The 23111-nt window shown below is 40.7% G+C and overlaps 1 protein-coding gene across 2 annotated transcripts in view; it reads right to left on the bottom strand.

The window, feature by feature from the left end:
• Positions 1-23111, bottom strand: part of LOC125466390 (calcium-binding and coiled-coil domain-containing protein 2-like) — a 55150-nt gene that overhangs the window by 10874 nt on the left and 21165 nt on the right. For both annotated transcript variants that reach the window (XM_048560825.1, XM_048560826.2), the window contains exons 7-13: positions 20459-20608; positions 18211-18359; positions 16889-16958; positions 15839-16009; positions 13631-13846; positions 1618-1713; positions 1042-1195 (exon numbers count right to left, since the gene is read on the bottom strand). In XM_048560825.1, coding sequence (XP_048416782.1) covers positions 1042-1195; positions 1618-1713; positions 13631-13846; positions 15839-16009; positions 16889-16958; positions 18211-18359; positions 20459-20608 — 1006 coding nt within the window. The remainder of the gene's footprint in view (positions 1-1041; positions 1196-1617; positions 1714-13630; positions 13847-15838; positions 16010-16888; positions 16959-18210; positions 18360-20458; positions 20609-23111) is intronic.

Below are 23111 nucleotides of genomic sequence, written 5' to 3'. Positions count from 1 at the left end.
ACTACACTTCAAAAGTACTTTGTTGACTGTGAAGAACTTTGGGATGTCCTGAAGTTGTGCAAGGTGATTTATAAATGAAAATTATTTCTTTATTTCTTCTCCTTGAACAGAAATGCTAATCTAACCATGGTTCTGCTATTTCCAAATAAAAAATCTCAAGTGACGTATCACAATCCACATCATACAGCATTAACTTTTGAAAAGAGGAGATCGGGGGAAAGAAATCATGTTGTGAACTCCTTCTCTGAAAACTTCCATTTAAGATAGTCAACATTATTGTTATTTATGGAGATTTTCATCTGAATTCTTAAATTTCCCTCTCTAGTTAGAAACTGACCTAGCTATCCATTTTCACACCTGTAACACTGTCCATCTTCACCCAACCGACTACTAAAACCCTCATACTTTTGTAACCTTTACTCTCAAGCAGCCCATAAGTTCCTGGCTCATCTTTCTCACTCACCTTTCATAAATTTGTGCTCATTCAAATCTCTGCTGCCCATACCCAAGTCTTTGAAGTTTGACAACCTACACTGCTTTTATAAGTTCTCACCCTTACGTTCAGATCCCTCCATAGGAAGGAGTGAGGCTGCCTATGATCTCTTTCAAGCCAAAACCTCCCTTGGAGTAACATATTCCTCAAGCACGGCCCTAAGCATAATCTCCCTACCCCGCTCCTGGCTTTTTGCCTTTTCTGCCTATCGCTGTCGTGTCTCTAGCTCCCAATGTTCTAAGCTTTGGAATTCTCTTCTTCAATGCCAATGTGCCTCCATTCACCTGTAAGACTCTCGCTAAAGTCTTCCTCTTTAATCAAGCTTGTGGTTCCCACTTCCAAAATCCTTCTTTAAACTACAGTCCTTTTTCTGTTTGATAATGCCTGTGAAGCTTATTGAATGTTGTCTCATGTTAAAAAGGCCTGACTGAAAATCAAGTTGTCACACAACACAAAGAGTTTGAACCCGCATCCAATTGCACTGAGGTACAAACAGAAGCACGAGGAAGAACAAAGGGACATGGAGCATGAAATTCGATGTCACCTACCACATTCGGAGTATGGGTTGCCAAACAGGAGTCCAGAATGTCCAGAATGGACTTTTGGAACAGTCAAGCTGTAGGGGTTAGGGTGTTCCAGCTGAAATGTTCCATTTTGGTGGTTTGAACTCACCCTCAAATTGTCAATCTTCCTATTCAGCTTCTGTGAACGCAAGTCAAATTGTTGTAACCATCTCACACAGGAATAAAACATTTCTGCACTAGGAATTTATCAGGATCATACTTTTCAAATCTGGATTAAATCATAGAAATAAACTACAGGAGGATGATATTCTTCCCATCATCCCTGTGCTGGCTCTTAGAAACAGAGATCCAGTTGATCCCACTGTCCTGTTCCTTTCCTGTCATCCTGGAAACCTTCTCCCCGATGTATCTGATAGTACAGCAGCTGCCAAATATAGTAATGATACATACTAATGTCCTATTAGCACCTTATACAACTTGGTGATTAGTTTGTTTCACAACATTTCTATGAACTCTTTGGGAGGTTTTACTGCTCTAAAGCGTCTATATAAAAACGAAGGTCCTTTTTGTTAACACAAATACAGCACTGAATCCACACACCTTGATCTCTTCTTGTAAATCAGCCACTTCCATGGTGCGAAGGTCCACAATATGGGTCTTATTATCAAGTTCACGTTCCATTTCTTTAAACTTAACCTAAAGGGAGCAGTTATTTACAAAGAATAAATTGCCTGAAGAAATTCATTAACAGACAATGCACATTCACAAAGGAAAGTTTTTTTTAAAAACAGATTCATTCACGGGATGCTGGTGTCACTGGCTGGGTCAATCTGTTTTGCCCATCCCTAGCTGTCCTCCAGAAGATGGTGGCTAGTTGCCTTTTGGAATCACTGCTGACCATTTGCTGCAGGAAAACATATAAAGCCTTTAGGTAGAGAGTTCCATGATTTTGATCCACTGAAGAAAGGATTGGGATGGGGAAGGCTTTGGAGGTGGTAATGTTCTCACGTATTGCTACCCTTGATGTTTGTGGGGTTGGATGGTGCTGGTGAATGAACTGTGGAGAATTTCTGCAGTGCACCTTGTAGATAGTGCACAAGGCTGCTATTGAGCTTCAGCGGTGGAATGAACATTTGTGGAAGTGATGTTAATAAGTGGACTGCTCTGTCAAGTTTCTTGAGTGTTGCAATTGTCCAGGCAAGTTGTAACAGCTTATTGTTTATCAAGAGGAGGAATTCCTTGCTCAGGTCATACCTTGTTTTGACCAATGATTAGAAATGTGTCGACACCATGCTCTAGATTTTACACCCTAACCCCCTCTTCCACTTTGCTTCTCTCTCTTTTCTTATAATTTGCTCTTTAAAGCTCACAGCTTTGAATAAGCTTTCAGTCACCTGTTGTAATAAGTATCTACATTGTAGAATGTTAAACTTCTGTTTGATTATGTTGCAAAATACTCTTATAAAAAATATCTCAGTAAAATTTTCAAACTCCATAATACAAACAAGTATAGAACAAAATCAAGTGAAATACAACTGTCTGGATTAAATACAAACATAAATTATCCTCCACTTCAGTAACTCTCTCCCTAACGGAGATGTTGGTGTACCCACATGACATGAGCGGCTCATGATCACCATTTCTCCAGGGTAATTAGGGATTGGCAATTAATGCCTGGAAGCGATGCAGAGATAGTGTCACTGGACCAGTTAATCCAGGCTAATGTTTTGGTGGCATAGGTTTGAAACTTACAATGTCAGCTGTGAAACTTGAACTCAATGAGAAAAGTCTGGAATAAAAGGCTGACTAATGGTGGCCATGTAACTGCTATCGATTGTCGTAAAGATTCATCTGGTTCATGGATGCCCTGCAGGGAAGGAAATCTGCCATCCTTACCCATATGATTCCAGACCGACACAGCTAAGTAGTTAACCCTTAACTACCCTCTAAGCAATTAGGAATGTATAATAGCACTGGATTAATGAGTGGCACCTAGATCCCACGAACAAGAAAAATGATGTTACCTTGTGGCTATTACAACTGCTCGAGCAGAGACAGTAATGTTCAAAAGGGATTTGGATAAATTGTTAAAAAGGAAAAATTTATAATACTATAAGGAAACTACTGATATTGGGGAATGGGATGGAATGGGGTAGTGAGAGAGAACAGGCGTAAATTAGATAACTCTTTCATAGAAGAGGCAGAGGTGCCTCTTCCTCTGCTGTGAGATTCTACTTCTTGCTTCAAAAACAAAGGGCCTAAACAATGTGCAAACCAACATAAAATTGGCAACATCTTCGTAAACTCAGCAGTGTGTTAGCCACTCACCAGTGCTTTCTCTGTTCTGTCCCCAAGCTTTGACTTTATTTCTGCTAATTCAGTCCCAGGCTGCTGCACAGACACCCCCCCTGAACTGGCTGCTTTTCATAAAGTGAAAAAAAACACAGGTAAGGAAACAGAGGAAAGACACAGTTTGCAAAGTAGGACTCTATTGTAATCTTAAACTTTTACTGTCAGCATCTGTTGTGTTATCCAAGTATACAGCAAAACTGAAACTAATCCAATTCAAATTGGCCACCAATTACCGGAAACATATAGAGTATAACTCAATAATGGAAAGGAAGAGATGACTGATAACACTCTGTATTTAGGCTCCCAGGAGAACTGGCCCAGTTCTAGATGTGCATTTCCAATATCTTCTGTTTATTCTTTGAAAATTCTAGCATTTTTGTCATGAAAAAAATCATTTGAAATTCAGGTAATGCACCAGTGCAGAGAGAAGAGGATATGTCAATGCATCCTAAGACTCAAAATATCATTCAAGCATGGCAGGAGTGAATTAGGGAAGAGAGAAGCTAGTATTCAATTTTGGACCCTCTGCAATGTGCACATCTTTGTTTTTCAGCAGCGCAGTGCTCATATATTAAGTAAATTTCTCAGTGGAATTTCCCTGCAATGTTTATTGCTGAGCGCTTAGCTGAACTTGTAAGCATTCTGTTTTGCTAAAGTAAACACTTGGAAAATTAAAACTTTAAATCTTTATCACTGTTTTTATTTGCCGCAAGGATCAAATGGGTTTTATACTTTGGGACCAAGTCCTCAACTGAGCATGCACTATTACTTGCACCTTGATGCCAGAAAACCATGTGTTCCATCCAAGGTGCATAATTTAGGCTGCAGGAGTGAGGCCGTGCTGCATTTTTGCTGGCTTCTTAATATAGAAGAACCTACAGCAGTTTCTAAAGGAGAGTAACAGACTCATCCTAATAGCTTGGCCAATATATGTCCCTCAGCCAACATCTTTAAAACAAAAATCAACAAATTTGTTTGCAAGGGCATGCTGTGCATGAATTGTTCACTGTGTTTCCTACAATACAACAGTGTCTATGCTTCAAAACTACTTTATTGCTTGCCAAATGCCTTGGGACATCCTGAACTTATAAAAAAATGAAATTTATAGAGTGCTTTTCAAAATAATCATGATCTGTTTTGAAAATAGACATCATTGGCACTATACTGTTTCTACAAGACAGTCCAATTTTAAAAATAATTTTACAATTTAAATTTAAAGGCAGGCTCACAGTTGTAACAGAATCATGCTCAATATTGTGCAGAATCCATTTTCTTTTGCAATACTTCAGTACCAGGTTGTTACCATCAGGGGTACTCAGTGAGCTAAATAAATACTGCAATGTTTGAAAAAAAAACAGAAGTTGCCACAATATTTGAACTAAGTCAATAGTCCAACCACCCATGGTCAGAGCTTCAAAAATAGTTTCAACAGTATTAAACAAAAATTGGGAATCGTGTTGAATCCAAGCCTGTGAAATGTATGTTTGACATTACTGGGGAACAGAGCTAATTTTAGCAGAAACATCACCATATTAGTGTGGAAGGTATTTGAAATAATTAAAAACTAAAAAGAGTAGAGATTTGACTTATGCAGTGGTGCAAAGTGGCTGATATTGGATTTCCCGCCTGTTCCACTAGCATCTGATGTTTGATGCTATTGATTGCGATGAAATTGAATATCAGATGCTATGCAGAACAGATGCTTGAACCAATAACGCCCACTTTGCAGCACTCTTCCTAGACACATTTGGAATCCCAGCTGTCCTGGTCTGAATTTCCAGTTCTTTTTCTCCAACTTTCCATTCCTCTACCTGTCTCCGCATTTTCTGTGATTTCAACTATCTCCTTGATTGGAGAGTGGCATTTATTCTTGTCTTCCTGTTGCACAGAGAACAGTTATTGGTTTATAACTTTCAGAACTACAAAGAAGAGTTCATCTAATAAAAGATACTCACACATTCAAATACATATCACCACAGTCAGGAGGAAGGGCAGGTTTGCTTTTGGATTATTCCATCTGGTGGCAGAACCCAAGATTAAAAGGGTCTCATCAAAGCTGATAAGATAGCCACAAAAAAAGCTTAAAACTGAGATTTGTGAGCAAACGATGGTACTGTAGCATAAGGCTTTTGGATCAGCTGAACGTTTCAATAATTTTATTCCTATTTTGTCATCCAAATGGCAAAAACAAACTGAAATGAGTGATTTTCACCTTTGAATCAGAAGCTGTAAAGACTTTCTAACAGAACTGCCCTTCCTGCTCAATTTGCCTGCACATATTCCTGACATTAGGAATCCATAGGAAAATATTATTTAGAAAACAAAGGTGTCCATCAGCTATCAGATTTTTATACAACTTTTTGATTAGATTCCCTACAGTGTGGAAACAAGACCTTCGGCCCAACAAGTCCACACCGCCCCTTGGAGCATCCCACCCAGACCCATCCCCCTATAACCCACACACCCCTGAACACTATGAGCAATTTAGCATGGCCAATCCACCTGGCCAGCACATCTTTGGACTGTCGGAGGAAACCGGAGCACCCAGAGAAAACCCACGCAGACATGGGGAGAATGTGCAAACTCTGCACAGACAATTATCCGAGGCTGGAAGTGAACCCGGGTCCCTGGCGCTGTGAGGCTGCAGTGCTAGCCACTGAGCCACCATGCCGCCCAATCTAGGAGAAAACATTTAATCAAAAGTTTCAGATTACAATTATGAAATCTAACTCACAGTTCATCATCTTAAAAAGCAGTAGGATAATCATGTTAGTACAAGGAAATGGAACATTTCACTGCTTCAACTCTTTCTCGGTCTACAAGTTCACTTTTCAGGGCACGATCCTTCCACCCTTATCTGACAATTTGAATGGTAAGTGTTTGCGTACTGGTGCCTTTTGCTGCCCTCTGGACTCATGTGTACAAATACGCAGCCCAAGCAGCTTTGGGACCATTAGACTCAGAGTCTGGGTGGGAGAGAATAGTGTTGGAAGTCACACCTCAGTTTCTTCAGACGTCTCTCAAAAGATTTGCTAGAAACTCTGAACCAACAAGAAATTTCTGCTCATGCAAGAATATCTCCTGTGAAAGGTCAGCTCCCTCCAAGCAAGGGCCGTCCCCAGAGTGGTAACAACTCAAGCCTTCCCCTCTATCAAACTGTTACCAAATACAAATAAATACATCTTCATCTGTTCATTGAAACTAATGCCAAGCCTGCCTTAGGCCTAGTTTTAAATAGATATGGACTCACTACACTTAATTCAGTGACAATGGCACAGTGGCACAGGAGAAACAGGTATATTCTGGCTGTGTCTCAATGGGAAGGTAAAATGGAAACGCTTTATGATTGCACCTAATTTTGCCACACCCAATCTCAAAATTACCCACTGATGTCAGGGGCCCAAAATGGAAAGTGTTCCAATTCCTTAAGTTCAAAAGTGTTATCTAACATAAGTCAGGAGTCTCTGAGAACTAGTAGACAATAATACAGTGAATAGCCCACAACAGGGCATCGGACTGAACAATTTATATCAAGTATGTAACCACAGCTTTGCTGTTGAGTTGTGTACAGTACCGGAAGCGTGCACAGCTTTTGTTTCTAATTAAATTATGGTGCCTTTATCCTATAACTCCCACTTGAGCTACTTATTCCCAGGCAGTGAGGTCCTACTAACATACCAATAAAGCTTTCAACTTGTCGATCTGTTTGTGCAGCCTCTGGCACTCCTTGTACTTTTGTACATAGCAAGACTTTCCTGTCAGTAGCTTAGCCTTTAAACTTGCAATCTCCTTCTGGAGTGGATGGTCTGCAGTGCTGCCCCCCTCAGTACAACCCTATAAAGGCACAACAGACACAAATGGATATATTTCTACAGCTTTAACTAGGATTTTATCTAGTTTCTATTCATCATATCGTCATACATACCACCATGTGACAATGGACTCCCAAATGGCTTAGCCAACAGACACACTTTTGTGCAGAATTCAGTTAAGGAACTAGGTGGATCCAGCTGATTGAGTTGGTCTGACTCGCTGTCGTCATCAAGAGGGCAACAGATCAATTTCTGACTGGGACTGAGATCACATGTCGTTATAGGTAGCAGCTGGTCTATGGGATCTCCTGGACTGGTGTCAGAGTGAGAGGGTGTGGGGGTGCAGTTCAACCTGTTTTTTCCTTTTCCAACACTTTTTTAAAAAAAATGAGCTTACCCCTAATGCAATTCAGCCAGAAAGTCAAACTATCAGGGAGGAAAAAAAATGATATAAACATAATTCGTTATTGAAAATTATGTAGATATTGGCTGCCTTCATCCCCATGCAGAATAGGGCTCATAGTAATAGCCCAACATTTCAACAGACTGCTGGGTTACACGCAAGAATGAAGGCTTCGTCAAAGCAGCAGATAAATTTGGGAATATCATCCCAACCTGAAAGTGTTTCAGGAAAGGAGGATAAGAAAGAATTCTTGTAACTTATTTTTGTGTTGCGAATCAGCATTGGAGAAGTCTTAGATACCAAGGTGTAGAGTTGGATGAACACAGTAGGCCAAGCAGCAGAGAGCAGGAAGGCTGATGTTTTGGGCCTAGAACCTTCTTCAGAAATTCCCAAAATGTCAGCCTTCCTGCTCCTCTTGCTTGGCCTGCTGTGTTCATCCAGTTCTACACCTTGGTATCTCAGATTCTCCAGCATTTGCACTTCCTACTAAGTCTTGGAGAAGTCTTATTTCCTCAGAGTTTGAATGTAGCCCTACAATAATGGTCAAAAACATTCACGTGATAGAATAGGAAATATTCACAGGGCAGCAACAAACAGCAAGAGTCCAGGGCCAACTGGAATCCTCTTTCAAACAGCAAATATTAGCATAATGTGCAAGTGGCCAGTTGCTCTTTAACACAATGGCAACAAGACATAGAAATGCAGGTTACAGGTACAAAGGCAAGATTCTTTGTTCATGTAGATTATAATCATGTGGATTCTGCCTCCAGTTAAGTCACTGGTGAGTCACAAATTGTAAATGTTCTTAAAACAAGATAAAGAATTCAAACAATGCAAATTCAGTAAAAGGTGTTGAAATGACCAAGCCATCAGTTTTTTTGTAACTATATTTGAAGTCAGTCTTACTGAATCAGAATTCTTAAAAAATGATCCCAAAGACATGGGATCACGTGCAATGTAATATAAAATAACAACATATGAAATAATTAGATAACTTTGCAGTTATGAGTTAAATCTTACTCCCAAAAATTTAGTAGAGAAAACTTCCCATTATCTCTGACCCAAGAGAAAGTAGATTTTGATATGGTAATGATAGAATCACTGCTCCCTACAGGTTATTACACAAGACAAAGATCTATGCTGGTAAGAATTCTACTGTGCACGAGATGATTCAGAGACAAGAAATAAAGACTCCATGTGATTTAATTAGCACATGGGTCATTCACCAGACATTGTCATCCTGTAAAATCAGCCACCCTTGTTGTTACTTCAGCTATGTAGAAATATATACTGCAAGTGTAATTTGAACTGATGAAGGAGGCATCTTTAAATTGTGCAATTTTTTTTATTATTAATAAAAGCCAGTTAGTTCTAGTTCAGTGATAGCATTATCCACGGTAGTCTTGCTGTGGCTCTCAGCACATGCATTGTCACAAGGTTATAGCAGTATAATTAATTTGCCAAACAGGATCAGCTGACTGCAGCAGCTTATTTTTCTGGCAATGACATACCTACAAGAAACCAGACATCAGCACAGCACAGATAATGGGAACTGCAGATGCTGGAAAATCCAAGATAACAAAGTATGGACCTGGATGAACACAGCAGACCAAGCAGCATCTCAGGAGCACAAAAGCACAAACTTTTTCTGATGAAGGGTCTAGGCCCGAAACGTCAGCTTTTGTGCTCCTATGATGCTGCTTGGCCTGCAGTGTTCATCCAGCTCCACACTTTGTTATTAGCACAGTAGACCTTTCTCTTCTCACTGCTCTCTGAGCTTGATTTTCTTGAAATCTTGACTAACATTCCAGTGCAGTCCAGAGGGAATGTTGCGCTGCAGGTGGTGCCATCATTCAGATGATACAATAAACCAAGATGTCATCTGCTTCTATGGTACTATTTCTAACAAGAGCATGGGAGTTCATAGAATCATAGAATCCCTACTGTTTGGAAGCAGGCCCATCAAGGCCACAATGACCCTTCGAAGAATATCCCACTCTGAGCCACTCCCTTAGCCTATTCCCGTAATGCTGCACTTATCATGGCTAATCGACTCAGCCTGCACATTCCTGGACATTATGGGCAATTTAGCCAATGCACGCTGGCCAGCACATCTTAAGACAGTGGGAGGAAGCTGGGCCATTTGGAGGAAATCCACGCAGACATGTGCAAACTCCACACAGACAATCGCTTGTGCTTGCTGTTCAATTTTGTACACCTCAATTAGGTCTCCTCCCAGCATTCTCTGCTCTAAAGACAACAACCTGAGCTTATCCAGACCCTCTTCATTGCTAAACTGCTCCATTGCTAAGCCTGCCTTCTTGAACCAATGTAGTCCATGGGGCGTCAGTCCACCCATTCTGCCGTTGGGAAGGAGTTCCAGAATTGCAACCCAGCAACACTGAAGGAATAACAATGTAGTTCCAAGTCAGGATAGAGTGCGGCTCAGAGGAGAATGTGCAGGTGGTATTCCCCCTGCACCTGCTGCCCTTGTTCCGCGAGCGAGGAAGGCCATGTATTTATGAAGGTGAGATGGTGAAGGGAGTAAATGTTGAAGGATATGGATGGTGTAGCAATGAAGAAGGATAATTTATGCTGGATGGGGTCAATCTTCATGGCGTTGCTTGAGCTGCACACAGGTAAGTTGGGACCATTCTGTCACACTCCTGAATTATGCCTTGCAAATGATGGGACAGGCTTTGGGGATTCAGGGAATGATTTTCTCCATGTAGAATTCCTAACCTCTCACCTGCCTTTGGGGCCACAGTATGTATACAGGTGGTCTAGTATAGCTTCTGGACAATGATAACCCCCTGAGATTGAAAATGATGAGGGGTGGATTCAGCAATGATAATGCCATTGAATTTCAAGGGAAGATGGCTGCATTCTTTCTCACTGGAGAAGGCCATTATGTGTCATTTCAGTGACACAAATGTTACTGCCACTTATCAGCCCAGATCTGGATATTTTCCAAATCTTCCTTGCATTTACAACCATAACCATTTTTCTTTGTACTAAGTACGTTCCCCCCGATTCCCATTGACTCCCGTTACAGTAGGGTCCTGTGTGTCACCATTGGTCAAATGCAGCCTTGATATCAAGGGCACCCACTTGCGTCACCCTCCAGAGTTCATATCATTTGTCCACGTTTGGACTACAGTCATAATGAGGTCACGAGCTGAGAGGCCCTAATGGAAACCCATCCTAGCATCACTGATAATAAAATGTGAGGCTGGATGAACACAGCAGGCCAAGCAGCATCTCAGGAGCACAGAAGCTGACGTTTCGGGCCTAGACCCTTCATCAGAGACCCCATCTAGCATCACTGAGCAGGTTACTGTTGAGCAAGTGCTATTTGATGGTGATGTAGACAATCACTTTGCCAATGATAGGGACAGATGGGGCAGTAATGGCTGGATTGTAATTGTCCCACCATTTTATGGCTGGGACACACCTCTTTATTTTCCACATTGGTTGTAAAAATGCACTATTTCCCAAGCATGGTAGGAGGAACAGCAGGAGTAGGGGAAACAGGAATGGAATATGTGAGTTGATGAAAAGGCAAGTGTTCATTATTGTTCTGTAGTAAGCCTATGTTTTTCAGCTTTAGGCATTATAAAGAAGTCCATTAGGCTTCATCCATCAAAAAGAGCAAGTATTTAAAAAGAGATTTTGCAGCTGCCAGAAATCCAAGCCATTGCTGCCTCTGAAAAGTTAGGGTCCTGGGTGTAAAGTGGGTAGATATGAAGCCCCAGACACTGCAGCATTTAGAACACTGCAAAAGGCCATTTAGCCCATTTGGTCTGTACTGTTTGTCTTGTGATGCGTATGAGCCACCTCTCACTCATTGCTAACTCTTACAGAATATCCTTCCTCCCTCATGTCCTGCCAAGTTTCCCTTTAAATGCATTGCCACCATCTTTTTCCAACTACTCTGAAGGTAGTGACTAACACAGCCAATAGGGAATTCAGAAGAAAGCTTTTAATCTGGGGAGTGGCAAGGGTGTGGAACATGCTACCACAAGGAACAAGCGCAATGAATGTCACAGATCCACTTCTGGGGAAGCTAGACAAATACATGAGGGAGAAACAAGGGGAAGGAAATAGAAGAATAAATTGATGGGGTTAGGTGAAAAGGGGTGGGAAGAGGCCTCCTGTGGAGCGTAAACATGAGTTGATGGGCTAACTGGTAGCTCATTTGTAAACATTTGCGAAACAGAGGTACAAGATCGGAGATCCTAAGACATATGACGAACATAAGAAATAGCAGCATCCGGCCCACTGAGCCTGCTCCACCATTCAATACGATCTTGACTGATCTTTTTGTGCACTCAGCTCCACTTAGCCCCAACCCCCCCACCCCCAGCTTTCACCATAACTCTTAATTCCTTTACTGTTCAAAAATCTACTTCTGCCTTAAAAACATTCAATGAGGTAGCCTCAACTGCTTCACTGCACGGGGAATTCTACAGATTTACAACCCTTTTCTACAAGATGGAAAAATCTTTCTTTCCAATCACTGAGTTCAGAAATTTTGATCAATTCTATCAAAGATCATCAACAGGCCAAGACAGCTGTGAAACACAAAGACAAAGAGTACAAACCAAAAAGAGATTACATGTTCTTCCCTAGTGAGAAGATAGCAAATTGCCCTTTAATTTTGCAAACCAGGAAAAAGAGAGTAGGAACAAAATTTGAATGTCAACAGATATGATTAAATATAAGTAGTTGGGAGCTGAATGCTTTATATTCATAGATATTTTCCTAATTAATAATATTTCCATGTAAGTAGTCACTTCTATGGAGTCAGAATCCTGTCCACTCATCAGGTCCCCTACTTGGAAATTGATCATGAAATGATATAGTACAGAGGGAGCTGTTGGCCCGTTATGTTGGTGGTCACCAACATCTCCAAAAATGGAACAAAAACGATAGCGGTTATTGGTGAGCCCACAAGACCTCCCAGTGCAATCAAATGGAAAGTTACACAAAACACAATTCACACTTTTCATTCTATGATGCAATGAATTTAATCCTATTTAACAAAGACGGACTCCCTACAAAAAAATGGTGACTATTTCTGCAACTTGATTTCTTACTGCTATTTGATAAAAGAAAACTTAATAGCAATTGATTTACAAATCAAGCACAAAGCCCCAGGAATTTTATCGATACTTTGGAGAAACAGGTGTAAATTATTGCTGATTTTCTCCTGATACATTGGTCATGCATTATTAAAGAATTTTACTTTACATCACTCATTCCCCTCAATTTCAAATGTTTAACATTTTAAGAAAATCATTGGATACATATCCAATTACTTTAGAACTCTGTGCCTCAGAAGGCAGTGTGGGTGGGGGACATAGATTCCGCTTAGGCTAGGGAGTTAAAGGTTATTAGCTGTAGCCGGCAATGTGGAACTAAAAATGCAAACAGGTGAGCCACGATCTTACTAAATGGCAGAACAGGCTTGAGAGAACAAGAATAAATCTGGGCAGAAATTGTGCTAAAGGCAGCAGACCTTCACAATTTTTAGTTTAAAACTGATTTTGTTTAAAAGTATGAATATTTAATGTGTTTGAATTAAGTAGGTTAACATTCAAATTAAAAGTTTAAATGTTTTAAAATATAAAATGCTTTAAGAATCAACCAAACCTCTTTACTGCCCTCTTCAACAAGGACAACAAATTGAAGACTGAAACACCTCCCTCCTTTCCCTCCAGGCGAAGAACCAAGGTACACACTCAGTTAAGAGCAGAGGCCAAACATGAGTTGAAAATTCAACAATCTAAATTTTAGTAACAAATTCTGCTTTCAAACAGTTTTGGAACTATAAACTCTGAAATCCTTACCTAGATCTCCTTACCTTTCTATGGCTGTCTCACAATGCTCCTTAAAACATCCCTCTTTGACCAGGCTTTTGGTCATCTGTCCAAATATTTCCCCATGTGGCTCAAAGTCAAACATGAGATATTTAACTACATTGAGAAAGGTGCAAATCATCATTGTTGTGGCTATTTAACAATGGCTTTCTGGTCATGCTTACCTCATTCTTAGAAAAGATTTGGTCCAACTTTTCAAATTTGCTTTTCCAGTGCTGAACGTCTTCACGAGCATCTCGGAGATTGGCGTCACTCTTCTCCCCGTCAGCTTTCACTGCTTTCAGCTCCGCAGTCATTTGAACCTGTTGCTTTTCAGCCAACTGCAACTGCTCTTCTACAATCCGCAGGCATTGCTGGAGATTCTCTACTTGCTCTTGTAGCTATTGGTATAAATGAGAAGCAGACATACAACTGCAGGACTCTGTTTAAAAGTATGACTATGCTAAGTCCTGTACATATGAAACAGAGTCATTGAGATATACAGCACAGAAACAAACCCTTTAGTCCAACTCAACCATGCTCACCAAGTTTCCGAAACTAAACTACTCCCATTTCCTTTCTTTACTCTTTCACAGGATGAGGGAGTCACTGGCCAGGCAGCATTTATTGCCCATCCCTAATTGCCCATAGGTCAGTTAAGAGTCAACCACATTGTTGTGGATCTGGAGTCACATGTAGGCCAGACCAGGTAAGGATGGCCGTTTCCTTCCCTAATGGACATTAGTGAACCAGATGGATTTTTTCCAACAATCGGAAATGGATTCATGGTCATTGTTAGATTCTTAATTCCAGATATTTACTGAATTCAAATTCCACCAAATCGGCCATGGTGGATTCAAACCAAGGTCCCCGGAAAGTTACCAACCAGCCCAGCTCTTCCCCCCCACCCACTGCATCCCAAAACCAGTCCAACCTGTCTCTGCCTCCCTAACCGGTTCTTCCTCTCACCCATCCCTTCCTCCCACCCCAAGCCGCACCCCCAGCTACCTACTAACCTCATCCCACCTCCTTGACCTGTCCGTCTTCCCTGGACTGACCTATCCCCTCCCTACCTCCCCACCCACACCTTCTCCACCTATCTTCTTTACTCTCCATCTTCGGTCCGCCTCCCCCTCTCTCCCTATTTATTCCAGTTCCCTCCCCCCATCCCCCTCTCTGATGAAGGGTCTAGGCCCGAAACGTCAGCTTTTGTGCTCCTGAGATGCTGCTTGGCCTGCTGTGTTCATCCAGCCTCACATTTTATTATCCCCGGAAAGTTACCTGGGTCCTTGGATTAACAATCCAGCAATACAGGCCGTCGCTTTCCCATTTGCCTGCATTTGGCTCGTCTAAACTTTTCCTGTCTATGTAGGTGTCCAAATGTCTCTTAATTTCAGAATTGTACCCACTTTGTCCACTTTCTTTGGCAGCTCATTCAATATACACCACATTCCATGTAAAAGAGTTACCCCTCAAGTCCCTTTTAAGTCTTCTCCTTCACCTTAAACCTATGCTCTCCAGTTTTGGACTCCTCTATCCTGGAGAAAAGACCTTAGATATTCACATTATCTATGCCCCTCATGATTTTATTAACATCCCAAGGTCATCCCTTAAGCCTCTTAAAATTCAGGGGATAAAGTCCCAGGTTATCAGAGATGTGAAGGTTTAAGTTATAAGGAAAGTGATACTTATAAAGAATGGCACAAGTTGGGATCCTACATTTCAGAAAAAAGCCATTGTATTTTTGAAAGAGCTGTTCAATTAATCCCACTCTTCTTGTTTTATCCCGTAACACAGATATTTTCCTACTAAGTATTTATTCCAATTCCTCTTTTGAAAGGCATTACTTAACTTTCTTTCACTGCCTTTCTTGTAGTGAATTTCTGATCGGAACAACTTGCTGCGTTAAACAAAAATTGCTTCCCAGTTCCTTCTAATTCTTTTTTCCCTCAACTATCTTAAACCTGAGCAGTGTGGTTACTGACCCTCCCGGTAGTGGAAACATACATTTGGCCACTCCTCTTTGCAGAGTTAAGCTACAGCAGGCAGATTGCTATAATTAGAGTCAAGAGCCTTTAGTCTTAACAAAAGGAGGAAAAGAAAGTCACCTCAGGATCACTTTCTAATTCACTGTTCAGCCCAAATCAAGATTACACACAAGTACAATGCTATCAGCCGTAAGATACCCAAACACCTGAATTAGCTTCAGAGTGAAGAATAATTGGGATGCCCGAGTGGACACATGGATCCTGTGGACTCGCATCCCCAATAAACACAGCAATTTTGTAAAAAAAATCAAAGACAGGGAAGATAAACGTGAGGGAGAAATGAAGAATGAATGTGAAGAACACAGATTGCAGACTGGGGCTAGGTGGAGATTGAGTTGACGGTACCTGTCTTTCAGTTGTCAAACTGGCCGCCTTCAGTTTCTCGCAATCGGATAAGGCTTGCTGCAAGCGCAGAACCTCAGCTGTTTGCTTCTGCACTTCAATCTCCTTTCCAGCCATTTTCTTCAGACCGTCTGCTAACTTCCCATTTTCTTTTTTCTGGTTATCAAGTTCAGACTGGAAAATAGAAAATAAAATTTAAGTTACAATCAATCAGTTTAACAGAAAATACTGATTGCATAATGCATACTGTTAGTTTGTTCCACCTCTTCTCGTTTGTTGACTCAATTGTAGGTAATGTTGTGAAGGCATTCCAGGTGAGGAAGGTTCAAGATTTAACTTCTAGGCTAGGATGGCTCAACTGATCTCAGCTGTGATGGCGTTTCCTGTTACAATTCAGCTTCATTAGGCAACAAAGAGAAAATTCACAAAGTTGGCCATGTCAGAATTGCAGATGGAGCCCTCAACCACAAGCCCAGCAAAGGTGCTAGGACAAGAACGTGGGGAAAAATGAGAATCGGGTTCATCTGCCATCCTCTCCCAACTGAATTCTTGCTGCGAGGAGTCACACATGCTGAATGGCTATTTGTCAAGGTGCCCAAGGAGACACGTGCTTGTGGAATTCTATCTTAAACAAGTGGTTAATGGTTTCTCGTGGGTGAGTGAGGGGTAGTGAAGGCAGGAAACCTACCGCAAAAGGGAAAAAGGAATCTCGACTGTTTAATAGCATTTCATTAAAGGACAATCACCACCCAAACAAATCCATCAGCAACGGCACTGTTAATATTTATGTGAGTTTATTTCTTGCAAATCTGCTAAGTTGGTGCAAAGCCAACACTCCTACTTTTGCTATTTGGACTGAGCATGTGAAGTTGGAAATACCACTTTTGTGAATGAAATGTGGAGATCTGAGCTGAAGACCCTGCTACTCATCCAATCTCTGTCTGGTTTGTATGCTGTAGCCTTTCCAATAAAGCTATAATCTCAAGCTGTCCCCACAAAATATCCTGCATTCAGGAATCAGCACAAGCCTTAAATCAATGGAAACTGCCTTACCTGGAGGTGCTTGATGTTCTCCTGTGAAACTTCCAATTCTTTTGCAATCTGATTCTTGGTTTCTGCCAGGCTGCAAGTCAAAATTCGCAGGGAGGAGTCAGAAAGAAACATTTTCCCTCTCATCTTTGTTTGAAAAATAAATTATTCATAAAATTTGGATATATCTACTTAGAACATTCATTCAGAAAAGTACAATAAAATGAATAGCCCTTGTGCAAAACTTGAGGATTCACATTTTATTCTGCTTGGAATATTTATATCAGTGTGAATCCGTCTATCTAATCTAAGTCATCGCAGCAAATGTAGGCCACTCGACCCATTGAGCCTACTTTGCCTTTCAATGAGATTGTGGTCAACCTGATTATCATCAGCTCCACTTTCCCACCTTATCCCCATAACTCTCACATCCCTTGGTGATTAAAAGTCAGTTGTCCTCATACTTAAAAGTTCAAAGGTTAGGGATTTATGCACATGGACCACAGCATTTTCTAGGCAGTACAAATTACCCTGGATCTGTAGGAGTTACAATATTTTAGCACCCAGATAGATCTCTTTACAAGGCTAACACTGCTCAAAAAGTGTGCTCTATCTCTCCTATTATCCCTCTATCGAGTTAGGTTATAATATCTTCTGTCATACTGGTTGCTTAATCAATTTCCCTTCCTCTGAATGGGCACAGTAATCACTGTTTGCTGAAACACAAATCAGAAACTGAGCAGTTAGCCTAGTATAAAAAAATCCAGTCATTGAGAATTCCAACAAGAATCTTTAATCAGTGAGGAGCAGCACAGAAATTCTTATCCTGATAAATATATGTCCTTTAACCCAACATTGCTGGGCACAGAGTTTACACACTATACATCATTGCATGAACCTTACCATAAACATTAACTACAGTTTAATGTCAGCATTCTAATTGCCACGTCAGAAGATTTAGGATCTAAATACCTCTCCAGAGACCTGAACACAAAATCCAGACTGACACCCCTAATGCAAGACTGAGGAAATGTTACACTGTTTGGATGAAACATTAAGCAGATGTTAAACAGGGGAGTCATCTGCCCTTTGAGGTGAACATAAATAGCAAAAATAAAAATTGATCCCACGTCTCTATGGGGTCCCAGCCAGTAATAGTCCCTAACCAAAGTCCCTGAGAAACAGGATGTGCAGTATTTTATTTCATTGCTGTTTGTGGGATCTTCCCAAGTGCAAACTGGCTGTCAACTTTCCTTGAAGTTCAAGTATGACTACAATTAAAAATATTTAATTTGCTGTAGAGTCCGAAAAGTGTTATATAAATACAAGTTTCTTTTTCCCATTACTTTGTTAGCTCAGTTTCCTTTGTGTTGATCTCCATCCTCAGTGACTTGGCTTCTTGCTGGAGACGTCTTGCTTTATCTGCAGCTTTGTCATTGTTCTGTTTTAACTGCTCAACAGTGACTTGTGCTGACTCCATCTTTGCCCGCAATTCCTTATTAGAAAGAAAAATGAAACAGATATGACAAAGCAATGTCAAAATTCAGTCCAATACAGGTAACTCTGCTGCAAGATGCAGTAGTTTTTACAATATTTACAGCACAAGGAAGAAGTAGGGGTGCTGGCGGAGACTAAAGCCATGGTGACAGGAATGTATCGGGGCAAGTGTCTTTAATAAAGAGTGGGAGTAGTGTGCAAAGCAAAAATCACTTTGGGTAAGAAATTCAAGGAGAAGCCAAGCAGTGGCAGAAAAGTCAGTGTCTGGTGGTGAAACTGAGGGAATGTAGTCAGAGTCATATAGCACAGAAACAGACCGTTTAGTCCAGTCCAAGAGTCATCCAAGTCAAAGAATTGGGAGGTTAATTCTGGAGTCTACAAGGACCAGAATTGTTACAACAAATAGAACCAGTCCTTTTAAGAAGGTAAGAAGGCAATACTTTGGAACTCTCTTTGCAATAACAATTGGTAGATCAATCATCAATCTTTAAAACTGGGATCGATAGATTTTTGTTAGTTAGAAGGTACCAAGTGATTCAGGGCAATGACAGGTACATGGGATTCTGTTGCAGATTGGTCATGACCTTTTTGAATGGCAGAAACTGCTAAAGGGCTGAAGGCCATCCTCCCAATCCTATGACACGAGGCTTAGGCTGGAGCAGTTGTTCAAGTGTGGAGAACCAAAGTTTTAGACAGGTTTGAAAATTAAAGCGGAGACTTTGAAATCAACTGGATTTGATAGGCTGTGCAGAAGCAGATTCTGGCATTGGTATTTCTGATTTAGCCATAGTTAATAAAAGAGAGAGAAATGAAAATCATTGAGAAGACCAATAACTGAGTGGATTTGGGCTGTAATGAAGGAATTGACTGAGGTGACAGGGAAAGAGATAAGTGGCAATACGTGGAGCTGGATGGATATCATTCTAATAAGAAGGGATGCAAACATAGGAAGTGAAGTAGACCTTTCAGCTCATTGTGTCTGCTACACCATTCAACAAGTTCATGATTGATCGAACTATCCTCAACTCCACATCCCTCGAGTCCCATACAGATTAAAATCATGTCTGTCTCAGCCTTGAATATACTTACACCCAACATGATAAAGACTTCCATAAAGTCACTATAAGACCATCATCTCTGAGGGTAAAGGACAATCCTTTACTCTGAGATTATGCACTCTGGTCTAGGCTCTCCCACAGGGGGAAAACCAAACTTTCTGCATCTATACAGTCTCCTACAAATCCTACATGTTCGATAAGATCACTTTTCAATCTTCTAAACTCCAAAGAATATAGGTCCAACCTACTCAAACCTCTCCTCACAAGAAAATCCTTCCATACCCTTGATCAAACAACTGCTCATTCTCTGAACTGTCCCCAATGTTAGATCACCTTTCCGTAGACAAGGGCCCCAAAACTGTCTCAATATTTTGGCTGTAAACTACTAAAGCCTGCTCTACGTTCAGCAAGACTTCCCTATTTTTACACTCTATCATTCCCTTTGAAATAAGGCCAACATTTCCATTTGCCCTCCCTGTTATCTGCTGAACTTACAGGCTAGTGTTTTGTGATTCTGGAACGAGGGTCCCTGAAATTTTTCAGCCACCAATGAAATGGACTTTTGGGACAGCGACTGCAACCTTAACATTACAGTGATTAAAAAGTCTCAAATACACTCTTGAGAGAAACATTGATGTTTTATTTCAAGCATTTCACTCATTGGTTAATAGGTAGAAAACTCAACTCTGAACTAGACTAAACCATGTCCAGAGCTCGGAAGCACAAAATGTAATTGCCTGTTGGTACCACAAGACTGTCAGTGGTACTGATAGAGATACCATGTTTTGAATGGGACATTGATCCAAGGTCCTGTTTGCACTCTCAGCTTCATATAAAAGACTCCACTGCACTTTTTGAAGAAGACTGTTTCCTATGCACCATAGAGTATGATCCTGATTTTTTTAATTTAAAAAGTTTTCAGCAATTTTATACCAAGCTTTAAGAATAATCTGTAGCCAGCAACTGAACGCCTTTAAGAGTCAAAAATCTCAAATTACATTTATAAATAGCACACACCATATTCTAGAACTGCATTTACCTGATTTTCCTTTTGTACTTTTAAGCACATTATATCTTTTTCAGCCAATTCCCTTCTGAGTTGCTCAGTCTTTTCAGTCTGTGCCTTCAATTCCACCTCATTATCCACCTTCTGTTCCAACATTTGTTTCTCTAATGCCATCATGTCCGTCTGTAACAAGGGGGGAAATAGGAATAATTATTCCAACATGGAATTGCATTCATTGCATATTGAGCCAATGACGGGGTAGCGACAGGCAACAGCAAAATATGCTGGAAATACAGTGCTCAGTCAAATGACAAGAGAGATTTACATTTTGGGCCTACAGACCATTTGCCAGATTCAATCTTCTGGAAAATCCTACCCTAAGATGTTTTCTGGTTTTTTTCTCAGAAGCTGGGTTTTGCAAACAAATTTCTATTTATTAAAGAGTATTTTAAATTGTAAAGAGATTACACTACAGTACCTGCCTGCATATTAAATGGTACAGAACCATCATCACCAAAAGAACTATAGATATCTCTCTCTCTCTCTCCATTGGAGAAAAACAATTGTTGTGTATAGCTCAAAGGGTCCACAAGGCGGAGCAGGGGCAAGAAGGCAGGGCTCCCTAAATTACCAAAACTGGCATGGGAATTGATTCCACTCTCTTGGTTTAATTCTGCACCACACTCTCATTATCAAACCAACTGCGCTAACTGCCCCTGCACTTAGTAGAGATCTCCGTAAAACATTCCGTTTATACCCATTATTCACATTGCAATGAGAAACTCATGATTTCAATCGCAAAGACCAGCTGAAATGTTTCACAAGCATCTGGATCTCAAGTTTCTGCTCTTTAGAGAAATATGGTGAGGCCTTACAAAGCTTCACAAACATAATCTGTGTAGATTTCATTTATGTTAAGAGCTTTATCTCATCAAGGTCAGTTAATTTTCACAGTGCTTGGAGGTCAGTTTTGGTGCAAGTTAAATGTGAGGTATGGTCATTTCTTCTATTAATTCAAGGAACACTGTCATAGTCATAAGTAGCGATAAACGGGAGGATCCGGTGGTTTTGGTGTACAATGATATAGCACCTTATCAAGTGCCTTTTCAAAATCCAAGTTCACTACACAACATACAGGTTCATGGTACAGGCGGCAATATGATTAAAGAACTGGTTATCTAACAGAAAGTAGGAATCACTGAATCTTTTTCAGGTTGGCAAGTTGTAACTAATACAGTGCTTCAGGGATTAGTGGTGAGTCCTCAAATAATAGCAGTCTTCATCAGTGACTGGTTTGTGGGGACTGAATGTATACCAGCTAAATTTGGTGGTGGCATCAAGATAACCAAGAAATTGAGTTGTCAAGAGGAGATGGTATCAAAAGGATGTAGACTACAGGTAAAGCAAAGAGGCCGACGATCAGCAGATCATATATAAATGTGGGTAAATGTGAACATGCCCACTTTGGCAGGAAGAATACAAGAACAATATCATACTTAAATGGAGAGTGACTGTAGACCTCAAGAAGGTTTCACAGGGATCCGGGTGCCCTAGTACAGGACACACCAAAAAACTTAATTTGCATGTGATTAGGAATGTTGATGGAATTAAGTGGAATATTAGTGTTTATTTCATGGGTAATACAACGTAAGAACAGGGAAATTTAACTACATTATGTGGAGCTTTTGGTGAGACCACTTGTGGAGTATTGTGCACAATTTTAGCTTTCCTTATTTTTAAAAAGATGTTGCACTAGCAAGTTTTGAGAAGATTTGTAGCTCAGGTTGAGGTTCTGGATGTGAGTTTGCTCGCTGAGCTGGAAGGTTAGTTTTCAGACGTTTTGTCACCATTCTAGGTATCATCATCAGTGAGCCTCCGACGAAGCGCTGGTGTTATGCCCCGCTTTCTACATCACCAACGCAGGAAATGACATCACCAACCCAAGGAAACCTAAAGCTTTCTATTTATCTGTTTAGGTTTCATTGGGTTGGTGATGTCATTTCCTGCGTTGGTGATGTAGAAAGCAGGACATCACACCAGCGCTTCGTCAGAGGCTCACTGATGATGTTACCTAGAATGGTGACAAAACGTCTGAAAACTAACCTTCCAGCTCAGCGGGCAATCTCACATCCAGATGTTGCACTAGTAGCTGTTTGGAGCACTTTGACTCTTCCTAGGACAGAGGGCTTGGGTTATGAAGAAGGTTGTACAGGGTGAGCCTTTATCAACTTCACTTTAGAGGTTATGTTTGACAAGAGATTACACAAAATAGGTCTGTTTTCTCTAGAATTTGGAATATTAAGATGTGACGTGCTCGAGGTCTCCAATAAATTAACAGGAAAACAAGGGTAGATAAACTATTTCCACTGATCAGGGATTCTAGAATTAGGGGACATAGTCTGAGAATTAGGGCCAGACCATCCAAGACAGATATTAAGAAGCACATCTACACACAAAGGGTGGTAGATGTTTGGAAATCTCTTCCACAAAAGGTGATGGATGCAGGAGCACCTGTTAAATTTAAAATCAGATATATAATACTTTTTCTTAATAAAAATTTAAGAAATATGAGCCAAAGGCAGGTATATGGAGTGTAACTGAATGGTAGAATTGGCTCAAGGGGCTGAATGGCCCACTACTGTTCCAATATTGAGTCAGATTAGGAATCAATCACATTCAGGACAAC

The sequence above is a fragment of the Stegostoma tigrinum genome, chromosome 31 (assembly GCF_030684315.1).
Source record: "Stegostoma tigrinum isolate sSteTig4 chromosome 31, sSteTig4.hap1, whole genome shotgun sequence".
In the NCBI taxonomy this organism is placed as follows: Eukaryota; Metazoa; Chordata; class Chondrichthyes; order Orectolobiformes; family Stegostomatidae; genus Stegostoma; species Stegostoma tigrinum.
The sequence above is the reverse complement of the archived record's forward strand: the minus strand, read 5'-3'. Positions and strand labels throughout refer to the sequence as shown.